We start from the raw sequence: 15,569 nt of genomic DNA, 5'->3' as shown, positions 1-15,569 counted from the left end.
TTCTAACAGCTGATATAAACGGCAGAGAAAACTTCAGCAGTCATAAGGTTTATAATACACACAAGTAATATTTTCCTACAACCTTCACTGCTACAAACAAGCCTTAATTCTCAGCTTAAACTGACATAAAAATCGTTCTGTAAAACTAAGAGAAAGGCAAAGAAACAAAAATTCCCAAAGATATGGCTGAATGGTCAGTTGGTTACCCGTGAAATGGCGATTACTGCTGTTGAGCCTTGCTAGGACAAAAGGCATGAAATGGAGCATGTCTGCATGTGAATCTTCAATCTACACTTTCCTGACCTGAATGTTATGTGTGGACTGGAACCGCCAGATCGGTTGCTTGCCACTCTGTACAAGAGCAATCTCCTCGCCCTCTTTCACCATTCCCTGCTTCTGTAGGAGACAACGCCATGTATAAGAAGACATGTTAAGAGGAACTAAAGGAGACCGACAGGGAGTTAATCAGTCTACGACCACATCAGACAGTCTGGGCGTCCATACAGTTTATATTTAGGCCCAGCCCATTTCCCACTGTGGATAGGATTCGTTTTTCTGCCTATTTATACCTCCTCTCTCATTGTAAATTGTAGTATCAAAAAATTATGTACTTAAATCTCATGTGTTTATTTTGTTTGTGTTTGTGTGTTTATTTCCTAATATAAGATTCAAATACGGATGCAAGAACGAGATAATGCAAAATCTATGGAATCAAGAGGATCATGCGGACAATACTAGGAGAAATTGATTTGATGGCCCACTTTCGTTTGTGCAATAGTATTCTTTAAAAGGTGAGAAATAAAAGCGTATGGTTGTAATGATTCCTTTCGTTGAATAAGTTATAACGTAAATATAATTCAAGCGAAAGAAATAGATGAACGATACCTGTAATAAATCCAATGCATTTGCAAATGTCTCGTCGGCATCTTCCAAGAAGTCCATGTGTATGGGGCAAACCCCCTGGTACAAAGCCAATCTCTGTTGTACTCTCTTACTGTTACAGAATTACAAAATAATGAAAATCAAGCTATGGAGCATGCTGACCTGTGTAAATTGTACTAACTCAACTTACACTTTTAAAATCTTCGATGAGGAATGATAATTTACTTTAATAAATATAATAAAACATTAAGTTCTAGACGACGGTGGGACTCACTCATTTGTGAAAGCGAAAATTGTGCCAGATGGCCGGTAATGGCTGAGGAGAACTGCCATGAAGCCTGTCCTAGTGAAGACGACAATTGAAGTTCCAAGTGTGTTTGACATCATAGTAGCATGGAATGCAAACATTTCACTCATATGATTCTGCAAAAATAATCATTAAACAATAAAGACTCTAACACACTTTCTATATACTCGATATTTGTAGACAAATTACAGCTTAGATGTGGAATGAGGTAACTAAACTAACCTCGAAGGCTAGTCCTAGATTTGGAGGAGTTTGTGCACCCACTATAGTAGCCTCAGTCAAAGAGACTGTGTGCATGACCTTGACAGCTTTCAGAGGGAACCTGCCACGTATAATGATTATTCAAGAACTAAGAAAGACTGCACGCAACGCTTCAGATTGTTTAGTTTAATTTTGTTGCGGTTATTAATTATTCTCTCTTTGGTTATTATTTACGAATTAAGTTAGTTAGTCCATGGGCTCCTTTTACAGGCTTTCTCGGCCTAGTCAATAAAAGGGTTCCTTCTCCTTACAAGAGGAACCACTGAGGAGTTTTATTATTTATCAGATCCACACAGATGTTCTTGGGACAAGAGGTTCCTGTTCTATGAATCATTGATTATGATTGTAATTTTATTCCGTGAGTTCCTGTCTCCTTTAACCTATGTCTCTAACAGAACCTAATACTGGAATCTAACTAGTTTGATCATGCAAAGCAAGGAATAATAATTATGATGAAACTGATAGGTGAACGAATGGCCATCTAATGTCACGAGCAATGGAAAATCACTTACTTCCCATGCGCAGTTTCCCCTGAAAGCATAACTGCATCGGCACCTTCCTTTACAGCAATAGCAATATCCGAAACCTCTGCTCGTGTAGGAGTAGGATGTACAATCATGCTTTCAAGCATATTTGTTGCCACTATGACTGCTTTTCCCATACTTCGACAGATGCTGATAATTTCTTCCTACAGTTGAAACAAGTTTGTAACATATTGCGATAATGGCCTGGATTTGTGGATGCATACAGAAGATCTAATGAGTTACCTGTAATAAAGGGACTTCTTCAATTGGCAACTCTGCACCAAGATCCCCTCTGGCAACCATTGCCTGACAAAGAAGATAAAATAAAACTATCATCATTACCTTGCACACAGTATCTTTCCTTACTTTATCAGAGTGAGTTTCTACGTTAAACATGTACATATGTAATACATATATAAGAATGATATTGACAAACAGCAAAAGTCCAAATTAAAAACAAATTCTTTTTAAAGTATAAGGTAACTTCCACAAAATTGAAAATGCGGTTGCACCATTGTTCAAAAAGCAATTTTGAAGCATTACCCCATCAGATGCAGTTATGATTGAATGCAAGTTAGGTATGGAATCTGCACTTTCAATTTTCACAATGACGTGAATGTCTGCACCAGCATCTGCAGAAGAGATGGGGGAATTAGAAGAGACAGAGAGAGAATTATTATTTCAGAAATACATTGACTTAATTTGTACTATAATAATAAAATTATTTGGTCAATCCTCAGATCAAGAGCTCGAGATTACCTTTGAGATAGTTCTTTAGTTCATGGACCACAGCAGCGTCCTTGACAAAGGAAACAGCGTAAAAGTCAACTTTGTTGTCGACTCCAAATTTAATATCATCCCAGTCTTTATCTGTTGGATTAGTGCCAGATATAATTACTTGAGGGATAAAAGACGAAGACATTACATGGCAAACACAGCAAAAATAACAAATGATTCAACAAATGTGTTCCTTTTCTAACCAGTAATGGATGGAAGTGTTGCACTTTTTCCCCGAACATTAAGATGTCGACGAGATTTAAGTTCTCCTCCATCAACAACTTCACATTTCACTGAGTCTTCATTCTTTGATTTTACTAAAAATGACATCATACCACCTGTATAATCAAGCAGTGGTCAGCAATAGTTTAGAAGTTCCGTACAATGTACTTGTAGATATAGTCACTTGTATATGATGTCCTACCCGCCCCCCTTCCAGAAACAAGAAAAAAGAAGTCACACTATGACTAGTGCACAGAAATGAAAAAAAAAAGAAAAAGAAAAATAGTAAGTTCAATGGGAACATATAAACATATGAAAATTAACAATTGAGCTTATGATTAATGATGCAAGACCAAACAAGCAAAGGTTAGAAAGTCATATTAGCATTTATAGATAGCCTAATACGTGAATAAGAACAAAGCAATTCTACGAAATCACAATAATGTACCATCAACGAGAAGCATGTCCCCATCTTCAACATCGTTAACGAAATCATCATAGTTGACACTAACACAATCTGCAGTCCCAACTCCTCTTCGAATTGTAAAAGTAAATTCCTGACCCGGCACCAATGTAATTGGTTGAGGTAAATCACCACTTCTAACCTCAGGACCCTGCCAGCAGAATTCAGGATGGTCTTAAGAATACATCAATAAAAGTAACAAACAAATTGAGATTTGATAGTTTAACTTCTAACAATAACACTGTACAAGTGACTACTTACTTGACTAAGACAGTAATTAGAAAAAAAACAACCAATTTCATGCCCACAGCACTAGGAAAATTTTGGAGGCAAATGGAAAAGAACTTGCCTTGGTGTCAAGCATGATGGCAATAACATTGTCCTTCGCTTGAGCATTATATTCTTTAACCAAATCAATGACTTTCTGGTGTGATGCATGATCTCCATGGGACATATTAAGACGAGCAACTTCATACCAGCCTCAGCCAGCTTCCATATCATTTCCTTAGTGTCGGTCGAGGGGCCAATTGTGCAAACAATCTTTGTCTTGCGTCTAACCAGAGGCTTAGACCACACACCCACAGATGTGTCACCAAGTTGGGGAATCACCTGTGAAAACTGATTTTGCGCTAAAGCCTGGTCGAGAAAAAAAAAACAGAAAATAGCTCCTTGAAAATGTACAATACCGTTTCACTTCATGCATGTCACGCAACAATTAAAGGTTGACACATCAAGTCTTCAACAGAAAAATATCAGTACGGGAGATCAGAGTCAGAGCACTATATTAGGCACCACGAAATGCACTTATGCACCATTGAACATATAAGCGTCAAATCGAAAATCTCCAGCATCTCCGAAAATGAAGTAACACATAGCCTTCGATACAACATAAGCATATTAAACTAAATTATTTTAAAGAAATAAATTTCTATTAGCGGCAAATAATTCTTCATTCAATCAATATCCTAAAACCAAACTGGAAATAGAAGATTCCGAACTGAGTTAAAGATATCAATTCGGAAGATAAGCAACAACGATTAGCTTCCACCATTACACCAAGGATATCAAGCCAAGCATTCAAGTTTTAAGTGAAGTATAATCGCAAATAATTCAACACACTCCACAAATGCTTCAAAATTGCTAGCGGAGACAGAAATGCTCGTCAATTGAAGAATAAGATAAGCAATAAACCAACATTCACCTTGAAATTAATCCAGCATTCTAAACAAAGCAACAAAAACTAAATAAAACAACAAACCTTAACTACATCTTCAGGAGATACCGGAACAACTTCCGCAGCAGATCTCCTCGCCACGACCGGCGCGCCGCTGACATGCACAGCTCCGCGGCGGCTCCTCCTCCTCTCTGTTTGAGCCAGAACCTTAGCTCTGAAGCCACAGCTCGGCTTCAGCTTCTCCGCGCAGCTGTGTGGAGTGATAGAGCCAGGATTGGGCACCAAGGTAGCATGAATCAGCCGCGTCGCCACCACTTGCGCCATTGCAGAAAAAAAGCTCAAAGAGAGAGAAACGTGTGTAAATTGAGAGGGGGATTGGAGAAATCGCCGATAAATTTGGAAGTTTTGTGTATCGTTTGTATCGAAAATTGAAGAAAGAAAAATACGGTTTTGACGTCGTCGTTTTGGTTGATTGTGTCGAGAAGCTGTTCAGAGAAGGTGGTGGGCTCCATATAGGTGCAGTTTGGCCCAAAACTAAAGCCCAAATGAGCCCAAAACTACACTACTGCTAGAGTGAGTACATGATCTATTCGAGAGAAGACGAGAACAAGACTGAATGCAAAGTTTGTGGGACCGGACATATTATTATTAAAACATAATGACAGAGCACGCAATAAAACGTACTCCCTCCATCCCAACTAAGTTGAAGCAAAACTTTTGGGCACAAAAATTAAGAAACTGTTGAAAAGCAGTAGAGATGAATAAAGTAGGAAAGATAAATACGGAGGAAAGTATCTGATGGAATAAAGTAAGAGTAATGTGATGTTTGTTTTTTGTTAAAAAAAAAATACGATTCAACTTAGTTGGGACGAAGGAAGTACTATATTTTTCCCATATTGAAACGATGTATGCATCTAAAAGTTACAACCGAGTTCATGAGATGCACTACAATAATTGGAGATATGCCTCATCTATCATAATGGAGAGACTGGTTATTTGGTTTTCCTCCAGCATCACAAAGATAGTGATGTTTGTGATTCAGAAAAAGAATGGTTTGTTTACATCATGAACTTGCCGAATATTTTGAGATAGTAAAGTCGCTATCAATATCTTTGAAAATATTATGCAATGTGATAGGATAAGGCATGTTGGAGTGTACACAAACACTTCACTGAAGAGAAGATCAATATAGGCATAATGGTGTTGTAATGTAGGAGTATTCTTTTAGACGACCAATTGGCAAAATATTGACCATTATATTCAATTCTAAGAGTTGGATCAAATTCAATCATTAGCAATGGACTCTAGTCTCTATACGAGTATGCCATTTAAAATGAACGAGGGAGTAATGTGAATGCATCAAACCTTTTAAAAAAATTAAATTAAGCCAATAAACAATTATTGTTTCATCATTTAGTTAGTTAGATAAGTCTGACCATTGGTCGGGTGACATACTACGGCAACGAGATGGATGCACAGCCGATTTTTTATTCATTTTTATTATTATGATTTCTGTTCATTACAGGAACTTCTTATCCTTCAATGGCCCTCTCAGAATTTCACTCAACACCTGGGAACGGAACACGGCGTACTGTTTCTTCAGCTCGGCCTCAGCTTTCTCCGCAAAAGCGTCCACCTGATCCTCGTATTTTTCATAGAGCAGAGGCACCGAGTGCAGCACAACGAAACCTGTTTGCATGGGGGGTGTTGGTAAGTCCAGGGGGAAACTCGAATGAGGAAAAGGTGGCAATCGGCAATGTACTTACCGATGTAGAACAAGGTGAGGAAGTTGAGGCAGCTTCCTAGTACAGAAAGAACCCACAGTCCAGCAATCACCTGAAAGCACACGACAAAGATTAAGTTGTTAGATGTGAATCAATAATCCAATCACTCGAACAATCCAGAAACGAACAAGGGACTGATAAGATTGACATACTGCAAGGAAGCTCTTCACATCTTTCCCGGATGCAATCTCTCTGAGGGTGGCAAGAGCGAAATTGACTTCACTCCACAAGGCAGAAGCTACATCACGAACAATATCCTCGGGGATAACAACTTCGGGGATCCTAGGACGAGATCTGAAAAGCATGACATAGGATGTAATCATGTAAAATGTCTGTTCTAGTAGAAATCAAAAGAGGATAGCTTGTGGTTGATAAGCGTACCTGTTGATAAAAGAGGATGCATTTGACCACAGAAAAACGATTGCTAGACCAAAGATCAGGATATGGCACACTAGCGCTAACAAATGGTATTCGAGCAATTCAAAAAGCACCCAAATCAGTGTCGCAACACCAAGCACGCCAGCTGATACTTTCTTGTTCCTCCATAGCAAAATATCAGCATCTGCAAGAGGAGGAAACGATATGTTGGATTGGCATCTAAACTGCATATCAATCAAATACTGACTTATTCCATATGTTCCAACGAAGAATGAAACTAAAAGGATATCCGACAGACACACGGCAAACTCACTATCTACAAATAGGATTTAATTGAAATTTTCACCCAAAAATGATACAAAGAAATACAAAGATGAAATGTACATCATTTTTCCATTTGAACAACCTAATGGCACGGAAAAGAGAACCACTGTTCCTTTCATCTAACATATAGTTTTGATTTTAGCTCGACTTATTTCATATGTTCCACAAAGAATGCAACCAAACGGATATCCGACAGACACACAGCAAACAGCAAACCAACGATCTACGAGTAATATTATATAATTGAATTTTTTACCCAAAAAGGTACTACAAGGAAATACAAAGATGTAATGTACATCAATTTTCCCATTCGAACAAAGAATCGATGTGGCTTTGTTGGAACGAATAGTTTGATTTTAGATCAAAAGGAATGCTATACATATACCACTCAGCATAAGACATACAGATTCACTTATTCAACAATGTGATGTTAACATTGCATATTTAAAACTAAATTTTCCATATGATATGAACAGAACAAAAAAGAAATAAATTAATCAAATAAGCAAGCTAGTAGCCGATCTAGAAAAAAGAAGGTGGAATCGGGTAGCATTCCCCACAAGAATGAAGAATGAGCTTAACAGAAGCAACTATATCAGTGTGAATGAATACAGAAAACACAACATCCATCTTCTCTCGCTACCAAACTAAGTAACAAATTAATCTTTTTCATAAACCATCACTCAATAGTGATAAAACCTAAACACTCCTCTGCAAAACCACAACCAAATTTCATTTCGAAAATTCCGAGTTTCGATACTAACAAATTTCAGATAGAGCAGCGAGAGTAATAAAAAACGATTTTAAAATTTCATTAATGCAATGCCATACGTTTTCCACCGCCTAGAACTTTGTGAATGGACTTTTCGCGGCCGAACAGGCGGTAGATCTTGGACTTGACGGCGGAGGCGGCCGATTTAATGCCGTCGTCGCCGTCCGAATCAGAGCCGTGCAATTTCTCCGTGATCTTTTCGATCAGAGATTCGGACTCGTGCTTCTCATGCTCGGCGGCGTGATCGGCCATGGATTCCAAATTCCGATCTCAGTCGCCGCCTTGCGTTAGTATGGTTTTTAATTTTCAGACTTTTCACGAGATTTAAGTTTTCGTGATTTATAGATGATGAAAGTTTATATTTTTAAGATTTCAAAAACACAATATTTGAAATAATGGTAATCGCAATAAATCGCACTTACTATTTTGTGGTAAATAAATTAAAATGCACTAGATTTGGTAGATACATAGTAACATTTTTAATCATACTACGACTCTATCTATGTAATACTTACGCATTAAAGCATTGTTAAAGAACCTTTGTAAAATTCTTGTAATTAATTCTTGTAATTTTAATATAAAATTGTTACGATATGTAAAACATAAAGATTAATTATTAAAATATTGTTAGTAAAATGAGATTAATTTTACTAGAAGAAATTTATCAAAAATTACATAGATTTATTATAATATTTAACTTTTATTCCGATAATTATGTGGGCTAGCCCGATACCTAAATGTTTAGACCTATCTTTCAAATTTTTAAACCCGCAACTACGTTAACCTGCAATTTAATGGGCTGACCCAATTGATATCATTGTATACTAACAATAGGCAAAAAAATATGTCATTCAGAGTTAGATGGAAATAATATTATAGGAGTATGTTCCAAGATAGTTAAGTCATTTTTTTTCACTAATTTATAAAAAATGACAATAAATAGTTAAACTTGAGAAAAAGTAACGTAAAAAAGACTTTTATCTACATTAACGTCTCTCTTACATTATTTATCTCTATTTTAACTATTTATTATAGTATCAGTTTTCAAAATCAGTGAAAAAAAAATGGCTCAACTACCTTTGGACATAAGAAATATAGATTATCAACAGTATATTCCAAAATCACAATATGCCTAAGCGTGTAGACAGTGTCGGACGCAGAAATAAACGTTAGTATGGGCTAAATTTTCAAAATTTAACTTAAAAGTAAATTTGTAGGCATCTTCGATTATTAATAGGGACTTTATAATAACGTGGGTAAAAAATGAATAAATTTTAATACTTTATAATAGAAAAAAGTTTTAGAAAATCATTTTATTAGGGGCTAAAGCCCTCCCCCATTACATTGAGGTCTACCCGTCGTGTAGAGTAGAATAGAAAGGCTAAATTAAAGGTTCCAATTCTTAACCAGCCCATTCAATGTATTCTCGATTCAAAATTATATTTCAATGGGATCTCTAATCTTATTAGTGCCCCATTAATGATCATCACATTACACACGAATACTGGTCGCGGAAATAAAACAATGTGTACGCTTTTAATATATTGGTAGTTAATTATTTAGGTCGATGCACCTATTTGCATGGCTACATTGCTACCGCCTACCATAGGATTAAATTTATAGGCTGCTGCTGTTATCAATTTATTACTACTCCTACTTGAGAGTATCCATACCTAAGTAAATTTAATTATGTCTATTATAGGAGAGAGTTTTGCGACGAGAAAGACTTAATACAAAATTTTGTTTCGTAACTTTTACATTATTTATTTATTGCTAATTATTTTATCAATATATTTATACATTAATTACAAAAAAAAAACATTACTCATGCAAGCCGTGAGCATATTATGCACGTCGGTCACGCATAGAGTGCTTTTACACCGAGCCCTTATTCTCATGCAACTCACGTGCACCCTGGACCGCCGTTATAAACTCGTCCAACGCCACCACCGCCGATCCACCCTCCCTCCCCGCGGCTGCCGCCGCAGCTCTCAATTCCTCCACCCTCCGCCCGATCTCCTCCCCCCTCCTCGACTCCATCAGCTCCCGAACCCTCTCCTCTACCTCCCCCGCCGCCACGAACCCCTCCTGCCCTAACTCCACCGCCACCGCCACCTTCATTTCCTCCACCATGACAACCCGGTTCATCCTCTGCTCCGCGTACAACGGCCACCCGATCATCGGCACGCCAAACGACACCGCCTCGAGCACCGAGCTCTGCCCGCAGTGCGTCACGAACCCCCCCACCGAGCCGTGACTCAGCACCGCCGTCTGCGGCGCCCATGACTTGAGCACTCTCCCCCTTTCTCCCGTCCTCTCCACGAAACCCTCCGGCAGCACAGATTCCAGCTCCTCCGATCCCGATCCGGAGCTCCGCACCGCCCACACGAATCTGTAGCCGGAATTCTCCAATCCGATTGCGATCTCCCTCAATTGCTCCCCCGAAAACGCGCCTCTTCTCCCGAAGCAGAGGAAAATCACGCTCTTACTCGGCTGCGAATCGAGCCACCGGAGGCATTCGTCAACGGCGTCGTTTCTAATTCTCACATCAATCAACGGCCCGATCGCGTAGATCGGCGGATTCGTCGTGCAGAGATTGTTCCTCAGCGCTTCAAGCGCCCTCACCTCGAGCGCGGCGAAAGTGTTGACGATGACTCCGGCCGATTTCTCAATATTCTTCGCCGTGTCCATCAAGTGTTTGTAACTACGACTCTGAGGGAAATGCAGCATCTCCGGCAGATCCGCCGCCGGAATCACCGGGCAGCCGGGGATCTCTACCGAATCCCCCAATTTCCCACCGGTTTTGTCGTGAAATTGCGGCCAGTACATCAAAGCGCAGAGGGCGGACGCGCCGGTGGTGTTGCAGAAGTAAACCGGAATGCTTAAACTCTCGCAAATTTCAAACGCGTAGTTGCAGAAGAAGTCGAGAACGACAGCTCTGATGTTTGATTTCAGCGAGATTTGAGCTAGGGCTTGTCGAAAATTGGGGTTGTTGAGGCGAGGGGTTTCGAAGAAGAGCTCGACTGGGGTGAATTTGGCGGGGAGATCGGGGGAGGGGAGGCGGAGGAAGGTGACGGAAGAAGCAGCGGGGATGGGAGGCGCGTCGGTGGAGAGGACGGCGACGGAGATAGAAGGGTGGTGTTTAGCGATGAAGAGAGCGAGACATGTGAGGGAATTGAGGTGTTCTGGTGTGGAGTAAAGCACTATCGTCTCTTCCATTTCTGTTGTTATTTTCAACCTTTTCTATGTACGAGTATGTATATATAGAAAATGGGGTGAAAGAAGTAAAATAATAATATTGTAGTACTATTGATTTTTATAATTATATAAAACTTAAGTTTTTTGTAATAATTCCAAATTTTTAATGAAACATACTCTTTGTTGATATAGACGTAATGCGTGATTATGATTTTGGTCCACGTGTTTTCTGCTAATTATGTGAAGTGACCTCGTATGAAAAAGTAAATGTCAAATTGACTTGAATCCAAGATCTTTGACTGATTAATTATTCTAGTCTCCATTCTCTGTTATTTATTGTCGGTAAGTTGATGTGAATTTTGATTAAAACATTAAAAATTAGTTGTAGAACCAACGGATCGTAGCGCAGTTGACAGTGCGGAACTATGATGACCTTGAGGTTTGAGAGACTATTGATCTTAATCTGCAAACTCGATCAAGCAAAATTAGTTGGATTTAGCCGAAGACGGGTTCAAAATCTATGATATTATTATAATTTAATTAAACTTAAACTTAGTTATAATAATACTAAATTTGCACCCTATTTTACTTCTGTTCTCAAGAAGAAAAATTCAAAGAAACTGGTGAGATATATGCTCACCAGTTGCGGTAAGAAATTCCTCTTTATGAATATGATATCAATGTTTCACTAAAGTGATGTAACAATTATACCTTTAGTTATTGTTTTAAGAAATTATATTAATCATCTGACAAAAATATACTACTAGTATTAAATTATTAATGCATCGTTGCCATTTCAATTAACTTGTTATTCTTACAACTTTTAAATAAAAATATACTATCATAGTACTATTTTAATTTTGTAAGTATCACATGGAGTACTAGTCAAAATGACTTGGTAACAAAATCACATTGTTTCAAATAAATCGACGTCAATTAAAACTGAGAATATGATGATGTCGTTTGGTTGTCACAAATTTGATACTCACATTTTATTATAAAATTAATATATAAAAATAGAATCACATCCTATTAACTTTTTCAACTCACTTTTTATTATATTTCATAAAATTTGTGCCCAGTCAAAATGAGTCGAATTATCCGGGACGTACTTATTAATAGTTTTAAACTAAAACATTATAGAATAATGGTAAAGATTTTGAGAAGTATAGTAATGTTTTACTTGAATTTAAAAAGTCATGAGACTGAGAAAAGGTCATCACAATATTACGATTTAAATTTTAAACGACAATCATCCCAATCACTCACAAATAGTTTGCTGTTATATTTATTGAGCTATCAGAAGCAAACTAGAAACTTGAAAGCTACATTTTATTTCATAAAAAATTCATCAATATCTAGGGTTTTATGTTAAACTTCAATTGTTTTATCAATACTTCTATTGAGAGCATTAGCAAGATAGTTATCATAATTACTCTTTCCGTTCCGGCTAAGATGACACATTCCTTAGCCGGTACGAGATTTTAGAAGTTATTGGTTAATGTGTTTAATTGGAGAGAGATGGGTGGAAGTATTAAAATAGAGACAAAAAGAAAGATAAATATTTTAATAGGGGTGGGAAAAGTGGTTGAGTATATTAATAGAGAAAAAGTTTCCAGAAAAGGAAATGTGGCATCTTAGTTGGGACAAACTAAAAAGGAAAACTTGTCATCTTAAATGGGACGTAGGGAGTATTTTCGGGCCGAAAATAAGATAGTGTCAGATAATAGTATTTTATGATGTTGTTTGATTGACAGGATAGTGATTTATAGATAAGATGTAAAATGACAAAAATTGTCCTTGTTACTTGAAGATATTTGTATGTAAATGTGTATCTAGAGGAGTGATCAAGGTCTAACTAATTTTAAGTGTATAACTAGAGAATAAATCTCAGCCACACATCTTGTTACTCCAATTTAATCTTATAGGTTAAACAAATTTTCAGGTTTTTTGTTAAAAATAATAGCCCAAGGGTATTTTCGGAATTCAATATATCAACGTGAATTCAATATCTCAAACTCAACGTGATTTCTCCCAAATTCAAAGCGCGATTTCTTCCAAATTCAAAATTTGTTCTTCATCGTGAATCGTCTTGATTTGTTCTTCATCGTAAATTGTGTGATTCCTAAATTATTCATCTTGTTTTATTTCAGATTTCCGATCGTCTTCATCGTGAATCGTCCAACGCAACTGATCATCGACGATTTGTTCCCCCAGCACGATATATTCTGATTCATTAATCACGATTCATTCCTCCATTGCGATTGAATAGCCACGATTCATTCCTCCAGTGTGATTGATCAGCGACATCCGAATTCCTAATCATATGGATTCAATTCTGATACGATCATTGGAGGATTATTTCGATTATGATTACTCTTTGTCGGAAGAGCAAGGAGAAACTGATCTAGAGGTAATTATCAATTATTATAAGTTAAATTGACGAAGCTGAAGTCTCTGTGTTTGTTCTCAACATATTAGAGTGTGTGATGTGAAAAGACATTAGAGTGAGGTATTTAGTGGTTAACGTGATGTATATATGCTTTAAATTAAAGTGTACGTGTTTTGTGAATTGCTCAACATGATTAGTTCTAATATTACTCATATTATGTTGGAGTGGTGTATTTATTGCTCATAGTGAAGTAAATATTTCATATAGTGAAGTATATGTAACGAACAGTGAAGTATAACATGACCTTTTTATACAACATTGATTTATCGCTTACAGTAATGTGAATGTTTCATATAGTGAAGTATATGCAACGAACAGTGAAGTATAACATGACTTTTTTATACAACATTGATTTATCGCTTACAGTGATGTGAATATTTCATATAGTGAAGTATTGAACATATAGTGATGTATGTTGAGCATATAGTGAACTAGTATATGCTTACACTAAAGTATATTCTGCATGTCTTGTAGTGCATATAGTGAACTAGGATATATGCTTACAGTGAAAGATATTATAGTGAATCAGTGAAGTATATTGAGAACATTGTGATGTATATTGTGCATATAGTGAACTATGATATATGCTTACAATGAAATATATTATCTTTATAGTGAATTATATTATGCTTATAGTAATGCATACAATGCTTATAATGAATCATATTGTGAAGTATACCATAGAGTGAAGTAAACATGTCAAATAGTGAAGTTTATATAACATATAGTGAAGTAAAAATGAGCATACACTTTATAGTGGTGACCTGCCTTATAGTGAAGTTTATATCACTTACAGTGAATTAAAGTTTCGTTATAGTGTACTTATATGATGATTTTAATATGTAGGTTTTGTATGATGTTTGCTCCGTTTATGGGCAAGAATAATCACGGTTTTCCCATGACATTTGCTGTTGGACTTCTGCCCAAGGAAAATACTGACTTCTTTTCATAGTTATTGAACCAATTTGTGAAATATATGGGTGCGGCTCCCAAATTGATTGCAACAGGCCAAGATTTGGGAATCAAAGTTGTTATTAAGAAGGTCCTTGACAATATGACCACTGGTTGTGTATGTAGCACATTGTAAATAATGTTTAGTTCACTTTTTACTTGTTTTTAGTTTACTATAAGGGATTTGTTTTGTAGCAGATTTTTTTTTGTGCTCAACTCAAGTTCGAATTCGTTCCTAATTTCTTACATATTAGTTCACTTCTTACATGTATCTAGTTCACTTTCTAATGGTTTTAGTTCACTGTTAATGAGTTATGTTTCGTTGAAAACTTTTTTTTTTGTTCAGCATACTTATTTCGTTGTAGCTCATTTGTGAACAGTATATTGTTTAGAAGCATATCATTTGTGAAAAAATAGCTATGAACTAAATAGTTAAAAATTTTATATAAAAATACATGTTAGTTACAAACATACTATTGAATTTAAATGAACCGAATAGGGTTTACAGTGAAATAAACGAAACATGCTAAAAATATCAAATTGGTATGATATTCGCCTTCATTAACGCCAAGCTTCCAATCATCATCTTAGCCTCTGCTTTCGCTGCACTGGATCTTTCTCTTCGTCTTTCTTTAAGTATGTCAACAGCTATTATTTATAGAAACTAAAAAGGATTAATATGAAATTAAATACATAGTCAAAAACAATTCATTGTATATACTTCACTATAAGGATATTATATTTCACTATAAACACAATATACTTCACTATAAGCATAATAAATGCACCATCATGCATCATAATACTTCACTCTAACCTTAGAATACTTCACTCTAAGAACGTTTTTACTTCACTGAGATGAAAAAACAGTGCACTATAAGCATGGATCACAAACACTTCACTCTAAGCATGAAATACTTCACTTTAAGCACATTTTACTTCACTGAAATGAAAAAATAGTGCACTATAAGCATAGATCACCAACACTTTGCTCTAAGCATGTAATACTTCACTCTAAGCAGATTTTACTTCATTGAAATGAAAAAAACTGATCACTAATAACATGCATCACAAACACTTCACTCTAACCATGGAATACT

The 15,569-nt window shown here is 36.6% G+C and overlaps 2 protein-coding genes and 1 pseudogene across 3 annotated transcripts; all 3 read right to left on the bottom strand.

Annotated features, from left to right (window-relative positions):
* Positions 1 to 15: 15 nt before the first annotated feature.
* On the bottom strand, positions 16 to 5,050 carry LOC125216220 (plastidial pyruvate kinase 2). 2 transcript variants are annotated; one of them, XM_089068143.1, is made up of 12 exons: positions 4,695 to 5,050; positions 3,786 to 4,072; positions 3,422 to 3,587; positions 2,955 to 3,089; positions 2,734 to 2,844; positions 2,518 to 2,606; positions 2,218 to 2,280; positions 1,963 to 2,138; positions 1,412 to 1,511; positions 1,157 to 1,305; positions 886 to 994; positions 16 to 396 (listed from the first exon to the last, which is right to left on the bottom strand). In XM_089068143.1, exons 2-12 carry the CDS (start codon positions 3,888 to 3,890, stop codon positions 289 to 291), a joined length of 1,311 nt encoding a protein of 436 aa, XP_088924269.1. In that variant the 5' UTR covers positions 3,891 to 4,072; positions 4,695 to 5,050; the 3' UTR covers positions 16 to 288. The 2 variants fall into 2 exon arrangements, with proteins under 2 accessions (XP_088924269.1, XP_088924270.1); XM_089068144.1 differs by having other exon boundaries at positions 3,786 to 4,054.
* A 942-nt stretch (positions 5,051 to 5,992) lies between these two features.
* Positions 5,993 to 8,199, bottom strand: LOC125216224 (reticulon-like protein B2). The gene is made up of 5 exons (XM_048117881.2): positions 7,928 to 8,199; positions 6,776 to 6,956; positions 6,547 to 6,688; positions 6,377 to 6,446; positions 5,993 to 6,299 (listed from the first exon to the last, which is right to left on the bottom strand). The coding sequence occupies exons 1-5, from the start codon at positions 8,118 to 8,120 to the stop codon at positions 6,130 to 6,132; spliced, it is 756 nt and encodes a 251-aa protein (XP_047973838.1). The 5' UTR covers positions 8,121 to 8,199; the 3' UTR covers positions 5,993 to 6,129.
* A 1,376-nt stretch (positions 8,200 to 9,575) lies between these two features.
* On the bottom strand, positions 9,576 to 11,112 carry LOC125216221 (chalcone 4'-O-glucosyltransferase pseudogene; annotated as a pseudogene).
* Positions 11,113 to 15,569: the final 4,457 nt, after the last annotated feature.

This window comes from Salvia hispanica, chromosome 3 (genome assembly GCF_029641045.1).
Source record: "Salvia hispanica isolate PSC_SH4W2 chromosome 3, Shi_PSC_v1, whole genome shotgun sequence".
Taxonomy (NCBI): Eukaryota; Viridiplantae; Streptophyta; class Magnoliopsida; order Lamiales; family Lamiaceae; genus Salvia; species Salvia hispanica.
The sequence above is the reverse complement of the archived record's forward strand: the minus strand, read 5'-3'. Positions and strand labels throughout refer to the sequence as shown.